This window comes from Acomys minous (genome assembly GCF_964271855.1).
Source record: "Acomys minous genome assembly, chromosome: 2".
Lineage (NCBI taxonomy): Eukaryota > Metazoa > Chordata > Mammalia > Rodentia > Muridae > Acomys > Acomys minous.
The window spans coordinates 132,771,267-132,796,042 of record NC_140484.1 but is presented as its reverse complement, the minus strand read 5'-3'; the positions used below and the strand labels follow the sequence as shown (position 1 = coordinate 132,796,042).

Here is a 24,776-nt window from a genome sequence, read left to right as displayed (position 1 = left end):
CCTCTGTCCTTAAGGTCAGTTCCTTAAGTGCACTACTAATCCTGGTCGGAGGTGCTGTGAACACACGTTGATGACGGCCTCACTCTTACTCTTGTGGTCAATAAATTGCTCAGAATGAGGTTTGGTGTGGAGATATGCCATTGTGCTTCCAGCACTCTGGAGGTGGAGGCAGGAAGATCAGAGAGTCAAGTCACCCTCAGTGTGAACTTGAGGTCAGCTTGGATTAAGATCCTATCAAGCTGGACATGGTGGCGCACACCTTTAGTCCCAGCACTCAGGAGGCAGAGACAGGCTGATCTCTGTGAGTTCGAGGCCAGCCTGGTCTACAAAGTGAGTCTGGAATAACCAAGGCTACACAGAGAAATCCTGTCTTGGAAAAAAATTTTAAAATCCTATCAAAAACAAAAAACAACAACAAAAACCCTCTCCCACCACACCCTTGGATTAATGAAGGTTAAAATTAGGGTTTTACTTTTTAAATTGCTTCTTCTTTTTTTTTTTTCTGTGTGTCTGCATATGTGTATGCTGTATGTGTGGGTGCCCGTAGAGGCCAGAAGAGGGCAGTGGATCCCCTGGAGTTGAAATTACAAGCATCTGTAAACTGCCCAGCTCTTAACCAATGAGTCATCTGTCCTCCCCTTTTCTTTTAAAAATTATTTAATTTTACGTATATGAGTGCTCTATCTGTATGGACAGCTGCATGCCAAAAGGAGGCATCAGATCACATTATAGATGGTTGTGGGCCACCAGGTTGTTGCTGGGAATTGACCTCAGGACCTCTGGAAGAACGGATGGAGCTCTTAACTGCTGAGCCATCTCTCCAGCCCGAGCTGTGAATTCTTGTTCCAAGTTGCCACGTGGAAGAGTCAAATTTGCACATGCTTGTTCAGTCTCATGTGACGTTATCACTTCCAGACCGCTGATCCCCTAGAAAGAGAAGTATCAGTAACGAGGATTGACCCTGGCCAGCAGTGAGGAGACACGCCATTGGTCCTGACCAGCAGTGAGGAGACACGCCATTGGTCCTGACCAGCAGTGAGGAGACACGCCATTGGTCCTGGCCAGCAGCGGGGAGACACGCCATTGGTCCTTCTATCTCTTTTGTTGAGTCCGGGTCCCTACAGAGCAAGCGTTTTTTACATACTGAGCTGTCTGTATCTTTACAGCTTCCAAGTTTTATTTATTTTCTTGTTGTTGTTTTTGTTTGTTTTTGAGATAAGGGTTCTCAACGTAGCCCTTGCTGTCCTGTAACTCACTCTGTAGACCATGCTGGCCTCAAACTTGCAGAGATCCATCCTCCTCTGCATCCCAAGTGCTGGGATTAAAAGTGTGGGCCACCATAGCACGGCACCGTGTTCTTTTTAAAACAAAATAATGCCAGGCAATTTTTTTTTTGTTTTGCTTTGTTTTGTTTTCGTTTTTCGTGACAGGGTTTCTCTGTGTAGCCTTGGCTGTCCTGGATTCACTTTGTAGACCAGGCTGGCCTCGAACTCACATCGATCTGCCTGCCCCTGCCTCCCCAAGTGCTGGGGTTACAGGCGTGCACCACCACACCTGGCCTGCCAAGCAATTTTTATGCCTTTTGAACACTCCAAATATTAACTTATTAGTACAGAAGCAAAATGGATTCACATTTGGCCACACTTGCATTTGTTTAATAAATATACAAACAAAAACTACTAGGTACAAAATGCTATGGAAATCTGAGCTTTTACTGCCAACTTTAGGGATTTCAACTTAAATATCAACTAGAAACAAAACAGGAAATAAGAAGACGGTGATACTGGCTTACTCTACAGCAAACGAATGTCTCTGAGTTCCTACCCTAGGGTTTAGTCTCCCACATGGCCATCACAACACACACACACACACACACACACACACACACACACACACACACACACATACCTTTTTAAAAGGATTATTTTAAGAATATGTGGGTGGTACATGAGTGAGTGCAGGTGCCCATGGAGCCCAAAGGCATGGGATTCCCCTGGAGCTGGTGTTACAGGCAGGCATGAGCTGCCTGCTGGGAATTGAACTCAGGACTCCACAAGAACAGCAGGTATTTTCAGCACTGAGTCGGCTCCCCAGCCCTACACTGCTCTGCTTTCCATAGGTCTCCAGCGTTGATGTTCTGGTTGTGACAGCTGCCTGATTCTCTGTTGTCTTTGTCCACAGTGAAATGGAAGCAGGCCTCTGCTGAGATCCGTTTCTCGGCTTGCCAGTGCCCCCTTGTGACTTCCGGGGAGAACTGCTTCTGTCTCTCACTGCCTGCTAACGTCCTAGCCTAGATAAAGGCTTCTTTGGGAGAACATGTCTTTGCGCAGAGTTTGTTTTCTATTATTTTAAATTATTTCAACCATGCAGAAAAATTAACAGCAATCATACAACATTTGGTGTGTACCTGTAATCCCAGAAGTCGGAACACAAAGGCAGGAAGTGGGTGCGAGTTTAAAGACAAGCTGGTCTCATAGCAAGTTCCAATGAGTCCTTTAAAAATATGGGAGTGGTTTCATCAAGATAGCTCAGTGAAGCCGCGGGTGGTGGTGCACACTTTTAATCCTAGCACACACAGGCAGAGGCAGGGGGATCTCTGTGAGTTCAAGGCTAACACAGAGAAGCCCTGTCTCGAACAACAAAACAAAACAAGAAGGCTCAGTGAATAAGGGAACTTGTTGCCAAGCTTAATGATGATTTTTAGAGCCTGCATGACAGACAGAACCAGTCCCTGCATGTTGTACACACACACACACACACTCAATGGGTAAAGTGCTTGCTCCACATGCATGAGGTATGAGGTCCTAAGTTCGGGTCCCCAGCACCATGACAAGCTGAGCATGGCAGTGTGTGCCTGGAAACTCGTTGCGGAAGGTAGAGACAGGATGATCTTTGGGGCTTGCTGGCCAACCATCGAGCCTCGCCAATCTGTGAGCTCCAGGTTCAGTGAGAGACCCTGCCTCAGAAACTAAGAGGGAGAGCAAAAGGCAGAAGACACCCAAGATTGATTTACAGCCTTCGCATATAAGTACACCAGTACAGGGACCCAGGCTGCACACACGCGCGCGCGCGCACACACACACACACACACACACACACACACACACACACACACACGCCAGTGCAAATGATTTCTGCATGCTCCTGTCCACATCTATACGTTATTAACTTTTTATTGTTTCCTTTATCGTTCTGTACACACAGTTTGATTGCTGTATTTCTTTCTTTTTTTCTGACCTGTTTTAGCAGAATACATACCCACGCCATCTTGTCACTCTAAAATACTTCAGGATGCTTTTGCTAAAATGGAGGTCATTCTCCTGCCTCATCGCTGTGTAGCTATGAGAACAAGGAAATCATCATTGGTTCTGTACTGTTACCCAGTCTGCAAGCCACATTCTGTTGCCCTAGCAACGCATTTTTCTAGCTACCCTTTCCTCTGTGGCCAAACGATCTAAACCAGGAGCGCATGTTACATTTCTTTGTTTTCTGTTTGAAGCAGTTCCCAGCTTCTCCTGTCTCTCATGAGCCTGATGTGTTTGGAATATAATCCAATTTGAGATATGCTCTTAGTTTGGGTTTGTCTGATATTTCCTCATTAGATTTAGGTTACACATTTGGGCAGGAATAACACAGACATGATGTTCGTGTCCTTGGAGCCACAGGATGCTGATTTCCCCCTAAGTGATGATACTTATCTGCACTAACAGCACAGGAGGAGACTAACCCACGGCTCCTAACCATACCCCCATAGCTGCTTTGGCAGAGTCCTTATGGGGTTGGAGAGGGGGCTCAGCAGTTAAGAGCACTTACTGCTCTTACAGAAAACCCAGCTTTTGTTCCCAGAACCCACACGGCGACTCACAACTGCCTGTAACTCCGATTCCAGGGAATCCGAGGGCCTCTTCTGACTTTTATGGGCTCCTGAACAAGTGTGGTGCACAGACATGCACTCAGGAACATACTCATACACAGGAAATAGATATAGATAAAAGAGATGAGAGGTGATAGGTAGATATTAGATAGATAGATGATAGATAGAGGAGAGATAGATACAGAAAAGTAGAGCAAGATCTGGGGTTGTACATCTGTAGTCCCAGCACTCAGCAGGCTGAGGTAACAGGATTATCATGAGTTTTAGACCACCATAGGCTGCATGGTTTACTGAAAAGGCCAGCCTAGGAAGAAGGATTAAGACAGAATCCAGCTTGGTCTACACAATGACTTACAGGTCAGACAGGGCTGTAGAGCAAGATCCTATCTCAAAAAACCAACTTGTGTGTGTGTGTGTGTGTGTGTGTGTGTATGTGTGCGCGTGCATGTGTGCCTGTGCATGTGTGTATATGTACAGTGGTAGACAGAACACTAGGTTCGCATGTACGAGAGATGTGGGGGGTCCTAGGCTTAATCCCCAGGACCAGGAAAAGGAAGAGGAAGAAAGAAGGGAAAAGAGGGAGAGGAAGAGGAAGAAGAGGAAGAAGACAGTGGGGCCATGGGTGGATGAGTAAGGAAGCACAGACCACAGGGCTATGCCAGGGGACAAGGCAGAGTATGGTCTTGGTAGGAGAGAGGCAAGGTAGTGACACCAAGGACACTGTCCTCCTCTTGCTGAAAGAGCCACGGCAGGGGACAGCTGTGGGAGGTCTAGGAACCTTGATGCTGGAGACTGGTGGGATGTGGGAGTGAGTGGGAAGCAGGCTCTGCTCCCCTCAGGGAAGGGAAAGGTGCCTCAAAGGGTACATTGGGGTGGGGGAAACTTACAATGGGGAAACATGGCTGACTACCTCAGCCTCAGCAGGGTGATCAATGCTCATGTCACTGATAGGCCACATTGATAGGGATGTAATAAACTGATGAAAATGGCACCCTACTCTGCCAGGTTCCTCATCACAAGCCAAGTCCAACCACAAGGAACCTATCAAGGTAGTTAGCACACCTGACCCATTAAGGGTCATCTGACCCAGGGAGAGTCAGGCAAGATGGCATACACTTGTAAACCCAGCGCTCATAGGCAGGTGGATCTCTGTGAGTTCAAGGCCAGCCTGGTCTATAAAGTAAGCTCCATGCCAGCCAGGGCTACACAGTGAAATCCCATCTCAATAATAAATGAATGAAGCCAGGTGTAATGGCACATGCCTTTCCTCCCAGCACTCAGGAGGCCAGAGGTAGGCTGATCTCTGTAAGTTCGAAGTCAGCCTGGTCTACAGAGTGAGTCCAGGACAGCCAGGGCTACAAGAGAAGCCCTGTCTCAAAAAACAAAACAAAACGAATGAATAAGTAAATAAAAAGGCTGGGAATATGGCCTCCTGGGTAAAGTGCCTGCTGTACACCCATGTGAACCTGAGGGTGCCCAGCACCCTCATAACAAACTGGGCATGGTGGCATTTGTAACCTCAAAGCTAAAGTAGTGGAGAAGCAGAGACAGATGGACCTGTGGAGCTGGGTAGTTGCCCAGACTTGCCAGACTGGTGAGCTTCATATTCAGTGAGAGACCTCGTTTCAAAAATAAAGTCTGGGCTGGAGAGATGCCTCAGTGGTTAAGAGCACTGGCTGCTCTTCCAGAAGACCTGGGTTCAATTCCCAGCACCTACATGGCAGCTCACAACCATCTGTAACTACAGTTCCAGAGGATGCAACACCCTCTTCCTGCCTCCAAAGGCACCAGGCATGCATGTGATATACATATATACATGCAAGCTAAACATCTATATACCTACAAAAATCAATCAATCAATCAATCAATACATTAAAAGTAAGGTGGGCAATTGAGAAGACATCCAGTGTCAGCCTCTGGCCTCCACATGCATATGCACACACCTGCATTCACACCTGCACATGCATATGCACACACCTGCATTCACACCTGCACATGCATATGCACACACCTGCATTCACACCTGCACATGCATATGGACACACATCACTCACCTGCACATACATAGGAACAGGAAGAGAGACACAGAAAGAAAGAGGGCACTGATATTAATCATATTTATGACAAATGTACCACTCTTTTAAATTATTTTATTATTTATTATATATATGTGTGGATTTTTGTGTGTGGTTATGGCAGCTGAGTACAGTTGACCATGGAAAACAGAAGAAGGCATCAGATCTACTAGCGCTGAGCTCCCGGCTCTTGTGAGCTGCCTAGTGGGTGCTGGGAGCTGAGTTCAGGCCTGGCTCAGGCCCTGCTCTTAACTGCTGTCTAGCCCCCAGAAAATGTACCATTCTAATTTAAGATACTATTAGGGGAAATTGGGTCAAGGGTATATGAGAACATTTTAATCTTCCTTGTTTTTCTGAAAATATAAAATATCCTACAATTTCAAAAAATCAGCTAGAGCTGAGCAGTAGTGGCACATACCTTTGATCTCAGCACTTGGGAGAAGGCAAAGGCAAATGGATCTCTGTGAGTTCAAGGCCAGCCTGGTCTATACATAAGCGAGTCCAGGACAGCCAAGACTACACAGAGAAACCCTGTCACGAAAAACCAAAATAAAGAAAAATAAAGAAAAGAAAAGAAAGAAAAGCTGATTGTTGCAAGTTATTTCACAGCCTCAGCTATTCTTACAAGGCAATGAGTCACAAGATTAAGCAGGCTACTCCACTTTTGTATGAAACACTTGCTTGGGTGGCTGAGGTACCTGCTGAACATCTGTTACAAAACTGAGCCTTGCCCACACCCAGACAGGGTTATGAGTTACCTTGGCTCACCAACATTATAATTGTGTAGTTTTTCTTTTTTTCCTTTTATAATCTTTTGGCTAACAATAGCTGGGGCCTTTCATAGAAAAGTCTGTTTGGCTTGGTCCTAGCCAGTCCCCTACTCTTCCTTTTTTTTTTTTTTTTTTTTTTTAATAAAAAGTTTCTAATTTACTAAAACCAAAACTGAGTCAGAGAGTCAGTGAATTTCTCTCGAAATGACCTCAGACCCACAACAAATTCACTATGTAGATTAGGCTAGCCTCCAGCCCAAAGAGATCCAACTATCTCTACCAAATGCTGGGATTTAAGGTATAGCACCACACAGTTTTGTTCTGAAGATTTTAAATTAAATCTGTACTAAACAGCCTGGTCTGCAAAGCCAGTCTGGGACAGCCAGGGCTACAAGAGAAACCCTGTCTCGAAAAAAACAAAAAAACAAAACAAAACAACAACAACAAAAAGCTGTACTACAAAATGAACAAAAAGGTGCTGGGGACTCCAGTTTGTGAGCTTTGTGACCTTTACCCTAGAACCAGTTCAAGGTAGAAAGACTACAATTCCCAGAATGCACGTAGTGGTTGCTAGGAGCAACCACAGCCGGCAGACTAACAGAGGCTGGAGTCTGAGGAAAAACTGTGACCGCCACCAGCCATGGGGCTGGATTACTATGCTGTGCTCCAGGTTAATCGCAACTCAGAGGATGCCCAGATCAAGAAGGCGTAAGTGTGCGGGATCCGAGCCTGGCACGTGCTGAGCCAGCTCCACCCTGACGCCAGGCAAACCACTTGCTCGCACAGTTCAGGGAAGGAAAGAGGCACCTCTCTCCTTCTCTAGAATACTCTAGCCTGGCTTTGGGCTGGTCAGGACACAGGCTGGAAATTCAGACACACTCCTAGTGCATCAATGGGCGACCCATGCCCAATACTCCTGCCTCTTAGCTCCTCTTGGGCCATGCCGAAGTCTTAGCTAAGAAATGAGAACAAAGGACCATTTGGACCTTATCCTGAGTCTCATGGAGACTCACAGGCCTGTGAACCAGAAATGACCCGGACAGGTGGATGACAGAGTTTCCATTTTGGCCATTATATGGGGTTTGTCACTGATTGATCATCTCTGTCAAGTCTCAGGGGTCTGTGAAAGCCTAGAAATGGGTGTGATGGTACATGCCTGTAATCCCCAAATAGTGAGCCTTGGTTAGCTTGAGCTACACAGCAAGGCCTTGTTTGGAAAATAAAAGGGGCAGTGTGTGTTGGGGGGGGGGGGTAGGCGCATCTAGGACAGAGGTCAGGCCATGTTTCTGTCTTTTTAGGTTTTTTGTTTTGTTTTGTTTTGCTTTTTCGAGACAGAGTTTCTCTGTGTAGCCTTGGCTGTCCTAGACTCTCTTTGTAGACCAGGCGGCCCTCAAACTCAAAGCGATCTGCCTGCCTCTGCCTCCCAAGTGCTGGGATTAAAGGCATGCACCATCTCGGCCTGGCTTAGGCCATGTTTCTGGAGTTTTAAAATATTTATTTATTTATTTATTTATTTATTTATTAATTATGTGTACAGTGCTCTGCCTGCATGTACACCTGCAGGCCAGAAGAGGGCACCAGATCTCATTGTGGATGGTTGTGAGCCATCATATAGTTGCTGGGAATTGAACTCATGACCTCTGGAAGAGCAGTCAGTGCTCTTAACCGCTGAGCCATTTCTCTAGCCTAATTTCTGAAGTTTTTTATCTTTTACATTTTTTTTCTTTGAAAACATTTTTGGGCAAATATTTATGGAGCCCTAAGTTTTGGCTTGTCCACAGTGTGGAGCATTGGTCATAGAGTGTGTATTGTTATAAAAAAAAAAAAAAAAAAAAAAAAAGAAGAAGGACTCCGTGCTGCCGAAGCTTGTGTTGAGACGTGAGCAGCTTCTCGGGAGGCTGCCCTGATAATTAAGCCATAGGACAAAGCTTGAAGGAGGAGTAAGGCTCTCTGGTGGGCTGGGGAGGTAACACTGAACTTGGCAATTGTGTCATCAAAGGTATAAAGAGAAAAGGCATCTGAGGTGACTCCAGGTTTGGGGTACACTCGCTGCTTGTATTGAACATGTTAGGTGCCATTCTGCGTGCCTTCTATCTTTGTGTCATGTAATCCTCACAGTGGCCCTGAGAGGTAATTGTCATTGTCATCCCAGCTTGTATGTGACAAATGGAATCAGAAATCAGACACCATCCCTACCTGCCTGGGCCAGGTCCCATGTGGACTGGAGTAAAGGGGTAGATAAGTGAGTGTCCCGTGTGCATGGAGAAACGGATAAACTCATTAAACAAGGGAGAACAATTCAGTACAATGTGTAATGTCACCCACTGCTCAGTCATGGGTCACTGGGATTTATTAAGTGAAAGGTTACCATGAGAGAAACCAAGTAGCCAGTGGACTCATCAAAGGAATGGTTACCATAGCAAATTGAGAGATAAGCAAAGCCCAGTTACCAAAAGACAAAGTGCGCTGGCTACTTTTTTTTTTCTTTTTTCTTTTCCGAGACAGGGTTTCTCTGTGTAGTCTTGGCTGTCCTGGACTCACTTAGTAAACCAGGCTGGCCTTGAACTCACAGAGATCCACCTGCCTCTGCTTTCCAAGTGCTGGGATTAAAAGGCGTGGGCCACCATGCCAGGCGCGCTGGCTTACTTTATGACAACTTGAGAGACTGAGAGACTGTCAGTTGAGAAAATGTCCCCACCTTATTGGCCTGTGGGTTGATTCGGGACAGCCCAGCCCTTGGTGGGTGGAGCCACTCCTGGGCAAGCCAGTGAGCAGCACCCTTCCATGGCTCTGCCTCAGCTCCTGCCTCCCGGTTCCCTCCTGTTCCCGCTCTGACTTCCTTTGATGAGGGAAGATTTGATCTGCTTGCAGAAGTGTAAGATACAATAAACCCTTTCCTTCCCACGCTGCTTTTGCTCATGGTGTCTTAGCACAGCCATAGAAACCTGAAACCCTAAGACACCACACATGGCAACCTTTGTGGGCCTCAGCTTCTCGTCTCAAAAAAGAAAAAGAAAAAAAAAAGTGTGGTGTAGGAGAGATAGCGAGCTGGCCCAGCTGGTAAAGTGTTCGCTGTACAGTCAGGAGGACCTGAGCTAGACCCCAGAACCCACATGAAAAAAAGCTGTGTTTTGTTTGTAACCTGGCCCTGAGGAAGTGGAGAAAAGTGGTGAATTTCTAGGGCTGCTTGGAGAGTTCCAAGTCAGTGAGAGACTGTTAATTAATGAGGAGGCCAGAGGAACAGGAGAGGTTGTCCTCTGGCCTGGACATGCACGTGCCACATGTGTATCTGCACAGACACAAAACACACCCTTTTTTAAAAGGCCGGGAGATGTTGTGGTATTAAAATAGGATCAGATGAAATAATGTGTATGAAAATGCCAGAAATCACTGGCAAGTGAAACCATGTGAAATAAGAGTGATAAAAAGAAATGCATATTTCTACTGACAGCCAGCAACTCTTCCTGGCTGTCCTGGACTCTCTTTGTAAATCAGGCTGGCCTTGAACTTACAGAGATCCATCTGCCTCTGCCCCCCCCCCCTGCCACCCCCCCCCCACCCCCCCACCCCCCCACCCCCCCCCCCCCCCCGAGTTGCCACTGTGCCTGGCCTCACTGTAACAACTTTTAAGGCTTGAGCCTCCCATGTGCTACATTCTTTCACAGAGCCCTGGCACTTGAAGGCCAGCTGGTATAGTAGAATTTGTGAGCCCCATGAACACACACACATACACATACACACACACACACACACACACACACACACACACACAAAATCCTGTATAATGAAGAAAATCTCCACGCTAATCACTCATCACTGAGTTATCAGCTTCTTCAGAATCGCCCACTCACTCTTTAACAGCACACATCCATTGTACCAAATAGCAGGTTTCATTGTGACATTTGCGTGTACCCGGATCAGACACTCACCCACCATTTACTTGTGTGTTTACTTTTGAGAAAGAGTCTATGTAGCCTTGGCTGGTCTGTAGCTTGCTATGAGTGCCAGATTGGCCTCAAAGTCACAGAAATCTTCCTGCCTCTGCCTCCCAGGCATGCACCACCACACCCGGCATCACACCACTCAGTTCTGCACCATGGCGCCATCCGCTCTCTCCCATGCAAGACAGCTAATGAGGAAGGAGAGATGTTATTTTGGAGAGAACGTAGGGGCTTGGATCTTAGCTCAAGGCGTCTGGATTGTCTGCTGAAAGGCAGCAGGAAAATGAGTGAGGCATTTCAATAGGAAAGTGATGTCAGAATATTTTAGGAGAGAAAAAGGAAAGGAGAGGGGAGAAAAAGGAGGGAATAAGAAAAAGGAGGAAGCGGGAGGGAGGGATAGAGGGAGAACCCATTCGCAGCATGAAATAAGACAGAACTGGGGGGTGTTCTTGTGGACACAGGGAGACACGGTTCTGCCGCAGTTACAGGAAGGAGAGGCGTGGCAGAGCGTTTAAGAACAGAAACGGATGCCATTTGGTGACTGATGAGATGGGAGTCAAAGATTAGGCTTAGATTTTCATCTGTGGCTCCTGGGGGGAGGAATGGAGGTCCTGTCTGGGCTCTGGATGTGGGGTACCTGCAAGACCTGGGAGAAGGTATGAGATGCATTGGCGGCAGAGCACAGGTGGCTGCGGCTCAGGGACGTGGGCTGAGAGCAGCCAGGCATCTGCTGCGTGAGAGGAGCTCAGCCTGCAGACCGAAATGAGAAGAGAAGCCACAGAACTCCAGACACCCGATATGACCCAGCAGGGGCTGTGTGGGGTCAAACAGGGACTGAGCGACTGGGGCTGCTGGGCCGGAGGTTTCCTTCCTATCCTCTGTGCCATGGCCGGCAGTAGCGGGCTCGCTTGCCTGCATGACATGACTTCCCCACATCCCCTAAAGCAAGAGGATAGACGCGCGGGGGCGGGGGGTGGGGGGTGGGGAAGGCGGGGCGGCGGTGCTGGCCTTTGGTGCTTACATCACAGTTCTCTTCCTGTGCACTCTCTCCAGGCCACTCAAATCTCTTAACTGATGGCCTCAGCTCCTGGCAGGCCATGTGCGCACTCGTCAGGGTTCTGTCAGGGTTCAGTGCAGTTCCCGACACTCACTCCTAGAGTTCAGGGCATGCGGGGGGGGGGGGGGGCAGACTGTCTTTGTGGCGGTCTCCTTCCTGCACCTGGGGGGACGATCCCTTTAGTAAACTCCACAGACCATCTACTCGTCTCCAAGCTGTAGGCCTTTCAGGACTGAGTGGTGGGGCAAGAACCAGCACAGAGGTGGAAAGGAGTGCCCGGACCGATGGGATCCGAGAGTTGGTCATACACCCGAGAAGCCCGTGTGAGTCCGGGTCCACTGTAATGCAGACACCAGGACAGAATCAGGTGTACACAGTGCACGGCAGGAACCGATTTTAGGAACATTGGGGGGCTGCGGACTGCAGCGCAGGCCCAACATCTGAGAGGGAAGGACCTGTGAGGTAGGGAGAGCCGAGTGTGGCCTGTGGGGGAGTCTTCAAGGCAAGTTGGCAGAGGATGTTGTGCTTTGCATGAAGTGTCTGTGTGTTAAAGGCTCAGTTCCTAGCATGTTGTGCTATTGGGAAACAACTGCCTCATGAGGGGCTGGAGAGATGGCTCAGGGGTTAAGCGTACTGTGTGTCCTTCCAAAGGTCGTGAGTTCAATTCCTAGCAACCACGTGGTGGCTCACAACCATCTATAATGAGATATGGTGCCATCTTCTGGCATGCAGGGATACATATGGACAGAGTACTGTATAAATAATAAACAAATCTTTTTTAAAAAGAAAAGAAGCCGGGCGTGGTGGCGCATGCCTTTAATTCCAGCACCCGGGAGGCAGAGGCAGGCAGATCGCTGTGAGTTTGAGGCCCACGTGGTCTGCAGAGTGAGTCCAGGACAGCCAAGGCTACACAGAGAAACCCTGTCTTGAAAAACAAAACAAAAAAGGCAAAACAAAACCAAAAAGAAAAATTAATACCAGTTAATTAATCCCTTCATATTGGGTAAGGACTATTTAGAAGAAGACTTTGATGTCTTGTCCCCAGACGCGCCCTTTCTGTGCTCCTCTTTTTTCCCTTTTCTCTCCCTCCCCACTGCTACCCCCACTTCCTCCCCTCTCCTGTCCACTCCTCCTGTTCTCCCTTTCCTCCCCCCCCCCCACTTCCCTTTCTGTCTGTCCTTCCTGGCTGCCATGCCAGCGAGCAGCTTTGCTCCTGCCATGATGCTCAACCTGAAACCAATGATGCTGGCCGACAACATATGGAGACCATTAGCCAAAATGTTTCCTCCTTTTAAGTTATCTTTCTCAGGTATTTTGTCACAATGTCAAAAAGCTAGCCTGGGGGTGTTCTGTGTCTCTAAGGTGGGCCGTCACTGACTCCCCTGCTGTCTCAGCTGTGGCAGCTAAGGGGACAAACAGCCTCAGGACAGATGCCTAGAGGGCAGCTTTTGGGGCTGGGGGCCAACTGTGCTCTCTACCTCGGTTTCTTCTCCCAAAGACCCAAGCAGCACACTCGCAGCCCGTGATCCCTGGTTCATAAGGAGACTAGAAAGCAGAGCCAACCCTGAGCCATGCCCCGGCCTCGGAGGCGGGGCAGAGGCAAGGGCTTGTATTCCTGTCCCCTCTAGGTACCGGAAACTTGCCCTGAGGAACCACCCGATGAAGTCAAATGAGCCATCTGCCCCAGAGACATTCAAGCAGATAGCAGAAGCCTACGATGTGCTGAGTGACCGTGAGTGATGGTGGGGGCTGTCACTCACCCATCAATTAAGATATTCCTCAAGTGTCTGCAGTAGAGAGTAAGCAACCATCCTCCCTGCCCAGCATCTAGGCAAACAGAGCAAACCAGGCCACCACAGTCAGGTGTATGGGCTTACCGCTCACCTAGCAAGGCAGTACGAAAGTGAGGCATATTCCCCTGTCGCCAGCCTAGCAAAATGAGGCTCTGAGGAGGATGCTGGATGCCAGGGGCAGAGGGCTGAGGTGAAGACGTTCTCATTTATTTTCCCCTGACTGTCTCCAGGGACAGCAGGAGCAGAGGGCTACAGAGAGGCTTAGAGCCATTAGGAAATCTCTCCCTTTGGAAATCAGTTGTGTGGGACGAGGGTGACTCATCACAAAGCAACGTGCAGCAGCCTAGCTGGCTTGTGTAGGGGCTGGTCTTGGGGACCCAGCTGGCTTGTGTAGGGGCTGGTCTTGGGGACCCAGCTGGCTTGTGTAGGGGCTGGTCTTGGGGACCCAGCTGGCTTGTGTAGGGGCTGGTCTTGGGGACCCAGCTGGCTTGTGTAGGGGCTGGTCTTGGGGACCCAGCTGGCTTGTGTAGGGGCTGGTCTTGGGGACCCAGCTGGCTTGTGTAGGGGCTGGTCTTGGGGACCCAGCTGGCTTGTGTAGGAGCTGGTCTTGGGGACCCAGCTGGCTTATGTAGGGGCTGGTCTTGGGGTCTGCGATTGTGGCTGCGTTTCTGAGAACCACTAGACTACAGCTTCTCCATCTTTTTGAGACCGGGTTTCTCTGTGAAACAGCCCTGACTGCCCTGTAGACTAGGCTGGCCTTGAGCTCACGGAGATCTGTTAGTCTCTGCTTCCTGAGTGCTGGGATTAAAGCTGTGCCTAACCATGCCCGGCTCTCCAGCCCTGACTTTTAAGAACTCTAACATTTGCAAGTTAAGAATTCTTAGATTCTAACATTTTTAAATTTTATAATTCTACTCTCACCTTCTAAGCCAAACCCAGGTGTGTGTGTATACACACACACACACACACACACACACACACACACACACACCTGACCCTCAGTCATCTCAAAAGTCCAACCCAGGAGGGTTTTTAAATTGCTTTCTGAGCTATCCTATAGAATCTATAGGATAAATAAATGACTCTGAAACACACAGCGTGACACTTCACCCTCCAACTTCTAGAGACTGCCAGGTGGCAGCTGTCCTTGCCCCTCCTCTCCCCTCCCCCAGCTCTCTCGCCACCTCCCAGCCTGTCCAGCAATAAGCCCTGGGACCCTCCTCAACGTCACTTGTATCCACAGCTGTCAAGCGAGGCATCTATGACAAGTTTGGCGAAGAAGGCCTGAAGGGTGGGATCCCCTGGAGTTTGGATCCCAGACTCCATGGACAACGGGCTACGTCTTCCATGGCAACCCTGAAAAAGTGTTCCACGAGTTTTTTGGGGGAGACAACCCCTTCAGTGGTAAGAATCTCACCCCACCCTCTTGCCTTCCTGGGAAAGAACGCAGCTGTAGAGGATACCTTTCTTGGCAGTTAGGTTTGGTTGCTTATTATTTATTTTGTTTACATCATGATCATTATTGTTTTTATTATATTGAGATATGTATCCCAGACCAGCCTTGGCCTCAATGTTTAGCCAAGCATGACCTTGAACTCCTGATCCCTCTGTCTCCCAAGTACTGTAATTGCACGCATGTGCCATCACACTCAGGTTTTGTTTTTTGGTCTTTTTTGGTTTTTCGAGACAGGGTTTCTCTGTGTAGACTTGGCTGTCCTGGACTCACTTTGTAGACCAGGCTGGCCTCGAACTCACAGCGGTCTGCCTGCCTCTGCCTCCCAAGTGCTGGGATTAAGGGCATGTGCCACCACGCCCAGCCCTTGGTTCTTTTTAAAAAGAGTTTTTATTATATTAGTGTGTGTAGGTCAGAGGGGCACCGTCAGGAGGCAGTTGTCTCCTTCCACCTTGGGCGCTGGTAACGACTGCCTTTACTTACCGAGCCAAGGCGCTGGCACCCAGCTACCATGTCTGAAGCCTCTGCGTATTCCCAGCTGTTGCTGGTCATCTCACCATCCATCTTGGCACAGCCATTTCTTGACACCGACCACAGGAGGCAGGGTACATAACAGTCACCTCTGACTCCACAGTCTACAAAGGGCCCTGCATCTAGCAATATAGCATAGGATTCTGTGGCTGAGAGGTCCTGTGGTACAGATCCCAACTTCATTACTCACTAGCTGTGGAGCTGTGAGCATTTTGTTGGCCTTTCTGGACCAAGATGACAGTCACTAAGTGCAGAGCCTGATCCACAGCAGGCTCTCCCGAGGCTTAGCTGTTTCTTGTCTTAATGGTACAGGGCCGAAAAAGCATTTCCCCATACCACAGATTAAAAAAACAGTTCCAAAGGGTTACAGTACTCAAAGCTGACCTGGAAGGGTGTCTGTCTCTCCCTCTCCCCCTCCCTCCCTCTCTCTCTCTCTCTGTCATCAGGTTAAAGGCAACAGGTGCGGGCTCTAGGATGGAGAGCAGGCAGGGGTAGATGAAGTTGAGGAGCTTGGGGCACACCGGTGACCGCTCACAGTTGCCGTGGGACACCCCAAGTCCTTCTTCACATCAGCTTGTAACTCCAGAGAACTCGAGGCTGGCTTGTCTAGAATAGTCATACTGTGGACAGAGAAGGGCCATTAGGCCCCTGAGGAAGGGTAGAGTGGACTAGCTGTTCTGACCCAATCAGCCTGAAGGAGTCTTCTCTGCACTACCATGATCTACCACTTAGAGTGGTGCCTCAATTTGTTTATGAAGCAGGAGTACCAGCACCTCACTTTGTGGGAGTCTCAGGGGAGCCCTGGGGATCAAGAGCAGCTTCTTGAAGCCCAAGTGTGGTGGCTCACACCTGTACTCCCAACATTGAGGAGGCTGGGGCAGGAGGATTGCCCTTAGTTCAAGGCCTAAAACAAAATGAAACAGAACAAATAGCCCCTGGTCCGTGGGTCTGAGAGATGGAAACGATCTGAGAAAGCTTATTCTTGGGGCACTGAAGAGGTTCCAGGGAATACAGGTGCGTGTGTGCGTGCGTGCGTGCGTATGTCTGACCTGTGTCTTTGGACACCATTTCTGTTACCCATCCTTTTCTCTCCTTTAGAATTTTTTGATGCAGAAGGGAAGGATGTAGATTTGAATTTTGGGGGGCTTCGGGGCCGAGGAGTCCAGAAACAAGACCCTCCAATCGAACGAGACCTCTATTTGTCCCTGGAGGACTTATTCTTTGGCTGTACCAAAAAAATTAAGATCTCACGAAGGGTGAGTACTTAGCTTGCTCCTCTTAGCTGGCACCATTGCCCCTGCAAACTTCCCTATCACCTCCACATCCCCAAACAGGAAAACTCAACCTTGCAACCTTTTCTGAGGGCATCATGGGCTCTTAGGTCAAGAGACTCAGCAATTTTAGGTTGTAGAATTCTAGAATATGACATTTAAAATGAATAATGGAAGGGATGCACCCTTCTTTCTGGTACAGAAGTCACCTCTGAAGCTACCCACTGGGGACAGGATTCTCCCCTTCCTCATCCAGCCCCACCCTTGTGGAAAGTGGCAGAGTGAGAGTGGAAAGGGTCCCCTGTGAGTTCCACTCCAGAGCAACTTTTATTCGCCTGAGGTAATTGCTGGCTCAGAGGCTTACTGCCTCTGTCTGCTAACTCAGGCCAGTCCCGGAAGCTCCTAGGCCTAAAATGTTTTCAGCCTAGAGACTTACTGTTGAATAAGTTCACCCTTTCTAGTTCTTTCTGAACTCTGGCTGGCTGGTTGAACTCTGCTGTTCTGGCTCAAACTCCTCTCCAAGCTGACTGATTCAAACTGGCTTCTCTGACTTCTGCCTGAATTGCTCTGCTTGGCCTCAAACTAACTCTAGCAATCTTTTCTAATCTTCTGGCTCCTTCTCATTCTCTGGCTTGTTCTGTCTTCACCTGTGCCTAGCTTGTTCTCTTCAACCTGTCTCTCTACAACTCTCCCAGTAAAACTGCCTCCTCTCTCTAACCCTCTGTGCTCTCTTAAGTCACTTCTCTTTCCTCTCTGTTCTTGTGAGAGTTGGGCATATCCTATTTTATCAAAATTTTCTCTGATTTGTCACTTCGTCTGCCTCTCAATTCGTTTACCTTCATTGTTTGGGATTAAAGGTGAATACTAAGGATGTGTCTGTATTCCAGCCAAATCACACAGACCTAGAAGGTCTTTGGATGTGTTCAAAGCAGCCATGTTGTTGGATTAAAATTCCTCCAGCCAGATCACACAGACCTAGAAGGTCTTTGAATGTGTTCAGAGAAGCCATGCTGTTGGATTAAAATTCCTCTACAAAAGCATTATTACAGTGCTGGAGATATAGCTCAGAGGTTAAGGACACTGTCTGCTCTTCCAAAGGTCCTGAGTTCAATTTCCAGCAACCACATGGTGGCTCACAACCATCTGTAATGAGATCTGATGCCCTTTCTGGCAGAATACTGTATAAATAATAACTAAATACATCTTTTTTTTTAAAAAAAGAGCATTATTACTAGACCACACTCCAAAGAGTGTGTATCTCAGCCACAGGGTGTGCATGGAGGTGGACTGGCATAATCTCTAAGATGACAGCTTAGGGAAGACCCTTGTGAGTAGTTGTGGCAGCATCCAGTCTTTGGCCTGTGGTCCAGCCACCTTCCTCCCCTTTGCCTGGAGGAGATGCCCATTGTAGCCATGGTATCCAAAGGTGGCACTGTGGGCTCACAGGGTTTCAGACACAATATGGGGATGCTTTGCATGAGGCACAATATATTGTCTTCTGAGAGGTTTGCTGCATGCTTGGGACCCCTCTTTTCTTCATATCAACCAATAACTTCCTAGAAACTGAAGTCTGGGGTCCATAGTGGTCTTGTGCTAGACACTGAGGGGTTGTGGAGCCTGGGGAAGGGTAGACAAGACTTTGGGATTAGGGCAGACTTCTGGGGGTTGGAGAGAGGCACCTTTCTCTGTGTTCTTGTTGGAGGCCAGAGTTAGTGGTGACTGGTGTCCCAGGCCACAGCTTCATCAATTTCAGGGCGTGCCTTGGGGACTCACAGGCTCTCAGATCCAGTGGCAATCAGTACGGGAGTGGAAATGACTCTGGTCCTCCATTGCTGTGGGTACTGTCTGAGCACAGACTCCACAGAGCCTTTCCACTGAGCCGATTCCCCACCCCTGCCCCTGTCACTGTAGGTGCTAAATGAAGATAGATATTCTTCCACCATCAAGGACAAGATCCTGACAATCGACGTGAGGCCTGGGTGGAGGCAGGGCACACGCATCACCTTTGAGAAAGAAGGGGACCAGGTGAGAGGGCAAGAAGCTGGCTTGGGTCAGTCACAAAGCTCATGTGGCGGGAGGACTGAGAGTGAGGGACTCCATATTTTTTCCCTGTCCCTACAAGTTCTGGTCTAGTAGAGTGAGATGGTCCCTAAAGTCCCTTCCTAGGGACAGAGCCTCACAGTACGCCTTTGTGAATACAAGGTGAGGATTACTACCATTATACAAAGTGGGAAAACTGAGGCCCCTATGATGGAAGAAACTTGCTCACTATAAGAACACAAAAAGCTAAAAGAAGGACTTGGGGCCGGGCGTGGTGGTGCACGCCTTTAATCCCAGCACTCGGGAGGCAGAGGCAGGCGGATCCCTGTGAATTCAAGGCCAGCCTGTTCTACAAAGCGAGTCCATGACAGCCAAGGCTACATAGAGAAACCCTGTCTCGAAAAACCAAAAAGAAAAACCAAAAAAAAAAAAAAAAAAAAAAGAAAAAAAAAAAAGAAGGACTTGGGGAGATGCCTAAGGATGGAGACCTCGACTTTATCCCTAGCACCAATGGCAGAGCTGGGTGCCCTGGGAGCCCGATGCTGGACACACGCAAGTGATCCCCCTGCCTCAGCAGTGCAGAAACAGAGGATCCTTCGGTGTACTAGCCAGCCAGTCCAGCTGAATCGGTGTGCACTAAGGTGAGGAGAGATCCTGCCTCAAAAAATAGGATGGAGAGCAATTAAGGAAGACATTCAGTGTCAACTTCTAGCCCCCTAACATAACATGAGTATATGTCCTTGCTCACACACAGGAACACACACACACACACACACACACACACACACACACACACACACACACACACCACAGTGCAAGACTGAAGAAAGCCGAAGGGAAGAGGCTACTTGGAAGCATCTCGTTAACAACTAAACTAAAGTACTCACTATGGAAAACATTGTTATTGTGCTAGGATGCTGAGTCCTTACATCCCGAGAAGAAATGGAGTGATGGAGAGCTCAGAGCCGGGAGAGATGAGTTCCCTTGCTCATACCTGCCCCTTTCTCACCTGGAAAACATCTGCTTCCAACAATCACCCCTCAGCCTGGCTCACTGGAGGTTGAAGCAACTCAGGAGGCTGAGGCAGGGTATCACTTGAGCCGAGGGAGTTCAAATACAGCCTGAGTGACATAGTGAATTCCAGGCTAGTCTGGGCTACAGAGTGAGACCCTGTCGCAAGCAGACAGGCAGGCAAACAGAGACCCAGCGCCAACACACCCCACTCTGGGAAGCTTTTCCCAACCTTCTGCCATGGCCCAGGACCTCCTCAGAGCCCAGCCTCTGGGCCTCCCTTTCTCTCAGCCTTGAGCTTGCCATTTCTGACTATATGGCTATTTCTGACCATCTGACTATTTCTTGCACCGGGAGCGGCAGCTGCTCTCACTCTGTGTACAATGGCCAGAAGAGAGGCCAGCCTTCAGGGAGGCCCACCGGAGTGGAGAATTTATTGCTGAGTTTCTGTCAGGCAGAGAAGTTGTCTGACTCCAGCATAGTGTCCAGCTGTCACTCAAAGAAGCCCCCACCTCACCCTCCCAGCCCCCCACCCCCGCCCCATACTATTGAGTAGATTACTTTGGGTATGCTCAGTAGAGAAATACTTGGGGAGCGGGAGTGATCCAGGCAGGCTCTAGGGAGTGGCCCTAGGCCACACTGAATGCCCCCTCTAGAGAACTGGGTCTGATTCTCCACCGCACAGATGAAAACCCAGAGACAAGTCAAGGCAGAAAGTTGGCTGATCATCTAAGTAGTAAACCCCTTACCCCTTGGCTTTCCCCTCCAGGGCCCCAACATTATCCCGGCTGATATTATCTTCATTGTAAAGGAGAAGCTGCACCCTCGCTTTCGCAGGGAGCTTGACAACCTCTTCTTCGTGTACCCCATTCCTTTGGGCAAGGTGAGTGGGTACGGTGCAGGAGAAGGCCGTGGGGGCCCAGTCTGAACCCCACTTGTGGCAGTTTAGGCTTCATTTTTTTTCTCCCCAGCTAACTTGTACCAGTTGCTGGGTTCTGTGACTCCCATCCTGTATGTCTGTCTCTCCCTCATTGGGTGGATCTGTGCAGCAGTCCCCCCACTGCCCACCTCCTCATCTTTCCACACACTGTCCTGGTCCTGCTGCTGTCCTTATGGTCTCAAAATAGTCATGTGGTACACTTTAGGGTACCCCTGTTGACCCATTGTTTGTCCTTCAGGCCTCAGGGTGAGCATACCTGCCTGGCTGGGGCTTTTTCCCACCTGCCCAGCTCACCCTACAGGTTTTCCAACCGCTGCCCCTACTGTGTGGCAGCACACAGAACCTGTCATAGCTGCCTCTCAAAAGCCTTACACTCTGTCATCACCGAACTGACCTACCACACGTCAAACTAGAAGGCAGGTAATGGCCGGCCTTGCTCACAGATTTCTGGCAGCCTTTCTCTTCCCTGGTACCCAGGTCAGGATTGGAACCCAAGTAGGCTCCCGAATGCCTTCTAAATAGAATGGCTGTGGTGATGCTCCACATCCTACACTCTGCAGGCCCTCACCTGCTGCACTGTGGAGGTGAAGACCCTTGATGACCGTCTGCTCAACATCCCCATCAATGACATCGTCCAGTGAGTCTATCTGCCTGGTACCTAAGTAGTCACAAGAAAGGATGGTCTGAGAGACTTGGGGACTGTGCAGGCTGGCAGCCACAGGAGGGTTTCCATCTCAGAGGCTGGGACTCCAATCCCACTTGCCTCTCTGCCTGAGCACGAGCTCTGTTTACACAAGAAATGCCTTTCTCTAACACACATGAAACCCTCGTAGTGGCCCGAGAACCCCACTATTGCCTCCATTCCCCAAACCTCTCATCAGAGCATGGAACAGTAGCCCCCAAGTCTTGCTCCAAGAAAAGTCCTAGAGAAGGGAGGGCTTGGCTCTCCCCCCCCCCCGCTCCCCCAGGCTGCTTTGCATCCTGGGGAGGGATGCGCAGTTCTGGGGGGGTCAGTCAAGCAGGGCATTTACTTTGAGCAAGGGTTTCCAGGAGTGTGCTATTTGGGACAAGCCAGTCTCTCCACCTACCTGTTCCAGCTTGTGAGACCTGGCCGTCTTCTGGGAGGCCGTGATAATGGCCCACTCCTGTGGTCCTATGAGCTAGGGTAGTGTGCACCCAGTGGGCACCACTCTCTGAATCTTCTATACTTTTTATTCTCTCGTCTTGCCCTGCCTCAGCCCTAAGTACTTCAAGACGGTGCCAGATGAAGGGATGCCACTGCCTGAGAACCCCAGCAAGAAGGGAGACCTCTTCATCTTCTTCGACATCCAGTTCCCCACACGCCTCACACCTCAGAAGAAGCAGATGCTGCGCCAGGCACTGTTGACCTAAATCTGGGGCCCTGGAGAGGAAGAGGGATGGAGAGGGCAGGCTGGGCCTCGCCCAATCCTACCCACTCAACCCCGCACAGCCTGTGAAGATGAGGAGACATGAGACCTTAGGCTGACTTAATAAATAGCCCTTTTGTATCCTCTAGCAATGGCCTCAAGTGTGCTGGATGGATGCTTCCTGCAGGACCCAGAAAGCTAGGCACCTGGGGCCCCACTTTGCCTTCCTAGTAATGGACTGTTCCCTGAGGCTTCAAAGCTCCTTGTTGCCACCTTGGTAACATGAGACAGGGCCATGTGACCTCAACAGTCCCTCTGTGCTGGACATTTCGCACCGTAGATCTTTAGAAGGGACCTTGTGTGGTCTGTGCTGTCTTGAGCGATATAGACAGGAAAAGCAAAGCAAAGGAAGACACAGCACTTGTCCCAGCACTCTGGTGTCCATGGCTAAGCTGCCACCAGACCTTAGGCCACTCCATATAGACTCACAAGCTTCAGGTAATCCCACCAGGGACACAGTGCCAGAGCAGCTTTGGTCTCCACCTCTGGCCTTGGTTCCTTGTCTGTGGAATGGGTCTTAGGCTACCTCTGGGCCAGTGCTCTGGGAGGCCTGGCGGTTGGGATCTGGTCCAGGTCTGCCCCTGAATGCTGCATTGGTTATTAATTCACCTTGTTAGTAGAGCTTACAACCTGCCTACAGGGGTGAGGACTTGGGAGTGGGGCACTGGGCCTTGGTAGACTCATGGTTAGATTATAGAGGGGATCAGAGAGAGCATCACTGCCTCGTGACCTGGAGGCGGTCTGGCTTCTTGGTGCAGCCAGGGCTGTGTGGTCCATCCCCATGAGGAGCTTGCCCTGTTTAGGCTGTGGTTAGGTCTAGGCTTATGGGTAGCAAGCAGGTTCAGTGGCTTCTAAGATGTGAGGGAAAAAACAAAATAAAACAGAGTATCCACATTGCTTAGAATCCTGCCATTCAAAGTGCCATATTAGCTTATGGATTTTTCCTTTAGTCCTTTCAAAAAAAAATTTTTTTTTCCAGATGGTTTTCTCTGTAGCAGCCCTGGCTTTCCTGGAACTTGCTTTGTAGACCAGGCTGGCCTCAAACTTTGAATCCACCTGCCTCCGCCTTCTGAATATTGGAATTTAAAGCATGCACTAACACACCTGGCTTTTTTCCTTTTAAATTTTGAGGCAGGGTTTCAGGTAGCTGAGGCTGGCTTTAACCTCTTATCCTCATGCCCCAGCATTCCACATGCAGGAATCATAAGCATGTGCCACCATGCCCAGCTAAAAGATTGTTGTTGTTTGTTTTGGGGTTCTTCGAGACAGGGTTTCTCTTGTAGCCCTGGCTGTCCTGGACTTGCTTTGTAGACGAGGCTGGCCTAGAAATTAGAGATTTGCCTGCCTCTGCCTCCCAAGTGCTGGGATTAAAGGCATGCACCACCTTTTTGCTTTTTTTTTTTTAAGTGGGAGTACAACTCTGGGCAAGAACTTTGTTTCTGAACACATTCAGTCTTGCCCCTGGCTAGCCCCCCAAACCCCTAGGCTCAAATTATCCTACAGCCTGCAGCTGTCTTTGAACCACCATGAAGACAGCTCAGAGTGGTGGCGCACGCCTGTAATCCCAGCGCTTGGGAGGCAGAAGCAAGTGGACTTCTGAGTTTGAGGCCAGCCTGGTCTACAGAGCTAGTTCAGAGCAGCCAGGGCTACACAGAGAAACCCTGTCTCAAAAACCAACAAAAAGCTTTGAGATACTCTGGGGCTGGAGCTCCAGAAAGAATGTCAGTGGAGCAGTCACCAGTGGCCTTAGGTCAGACACCTGGGCAAGTCACTTCTCTAGGTCATTTAAAAAAAAAAAGTTCTTTATTTATTTATTTTATGTTTTGGTTTTGGTTTTTCAAGACAGGGTTTCTCTGTTTAGCTCTGGCTGTCCTGGACTCACTTTATAGACCAGGCTGGCCTTTAACTCACAGCAATCTGCCAGGCATAAAGTTGTTTTTTTGTTTTTGTTTTTAAGATCGTGTTTTGCTTGCACATGGTGGTATACTATAGGTGTGCTGGGGCCGTGTGCCACCATGCCAGGCATAAAGTTGTTTTTTTGTTTTTAAGATCGTGTTTTGCCTGCATATGCTGGTATACTATAGGTATGCTTTGCCTTCAGAGGCCAGAAGAGGGCATCAGATCTCTCTGGAAACAGCTATAGATGGTTGTGAGTTAGTGTGGACGCTGGATCTGGAACCCAGGACCTCTGAGAGAGTAGCTGGTGCTCTTGACTACTGAGCCATCCATCGCTCCAACCACTTTAAATCCATTTTCTTTTTTTCTTTATAAATTTAGTTTTTCCAGGGTTTCTTTGTGTAAAAGCCCTTCGTTGTCCTGGAATTCACTTTGTAGACTCTGCTGACCCTTAACTCACCTGAGATCTGCCTGCCTCTGCCTCCTGAGTGCTGGGATTAAAGGGGAGAGCCACCACCACCTGGCTCCTTTTTTTTTTTTTCCTTTTTACAGTAAAGATTTCAACCCCTCTAGTCCAGGCTTGTGGAGCCAGATGTTCACCTGCACTCTTGTGCCAGGACTGACCTGAAGGCAACCGTAACTGCCTGATCTGAGGGCAAGCCTCCAGCACTACAAG

The 24,776-nt window shown here is 49.0% G+C and overlaps 1 protein-coding gene and 1 long non-coding RNA gene across 2 annotated transcripts; one reads left to right on the top strand and one right to left on the bottom strand.

The window, feature by feature from the left end:
* Positions 1 to 689: 689 nt before the first annotated feature.
* On the bottom strand, positions 690 to 3,318 carry LOC311592493. The gene is made up of 3 exons (XR_014777427.1): positions 3,259 to 3,318; positions 2,408 to 2,565; positions 690 to 927 (listed from the first exon to the last, which is right to left on the bottom strand). It is a non-coding gene; the product is annotated as an uncharacterized lncRNA (long non-coding RNA).
* A 3,966-nt stretch (positions 3,319 to 7,284) lies between these two features.
* Positions 7,285 to 22,292, top strand: DNAJB13 (DnaJ heat shock protein family (Hsp40) member B13). The gene is given in 9 exon segments (XM_084772955.1): positions 7,285 to 7,427; positions 13,346 to 13,449; positions 14,754 to 14,804; positions 14,807 to 14,914; positions 16,593 to 16,750; positions 18,677 to 18,790; positions 20,586 to 20,699; positions 21,317 to 21,393; positions 21,995 to 22,292. Coding segments are annotated over 9 exon segments (948 nt in total). The 5' UTR covers positions 7,285 to 7,359; the 3' UTR covers positions 22,149 to 22,292.
* The last annotated feature ends 2,484 nt before the right edge of the window (positions 22,293 to 24,776 follow it).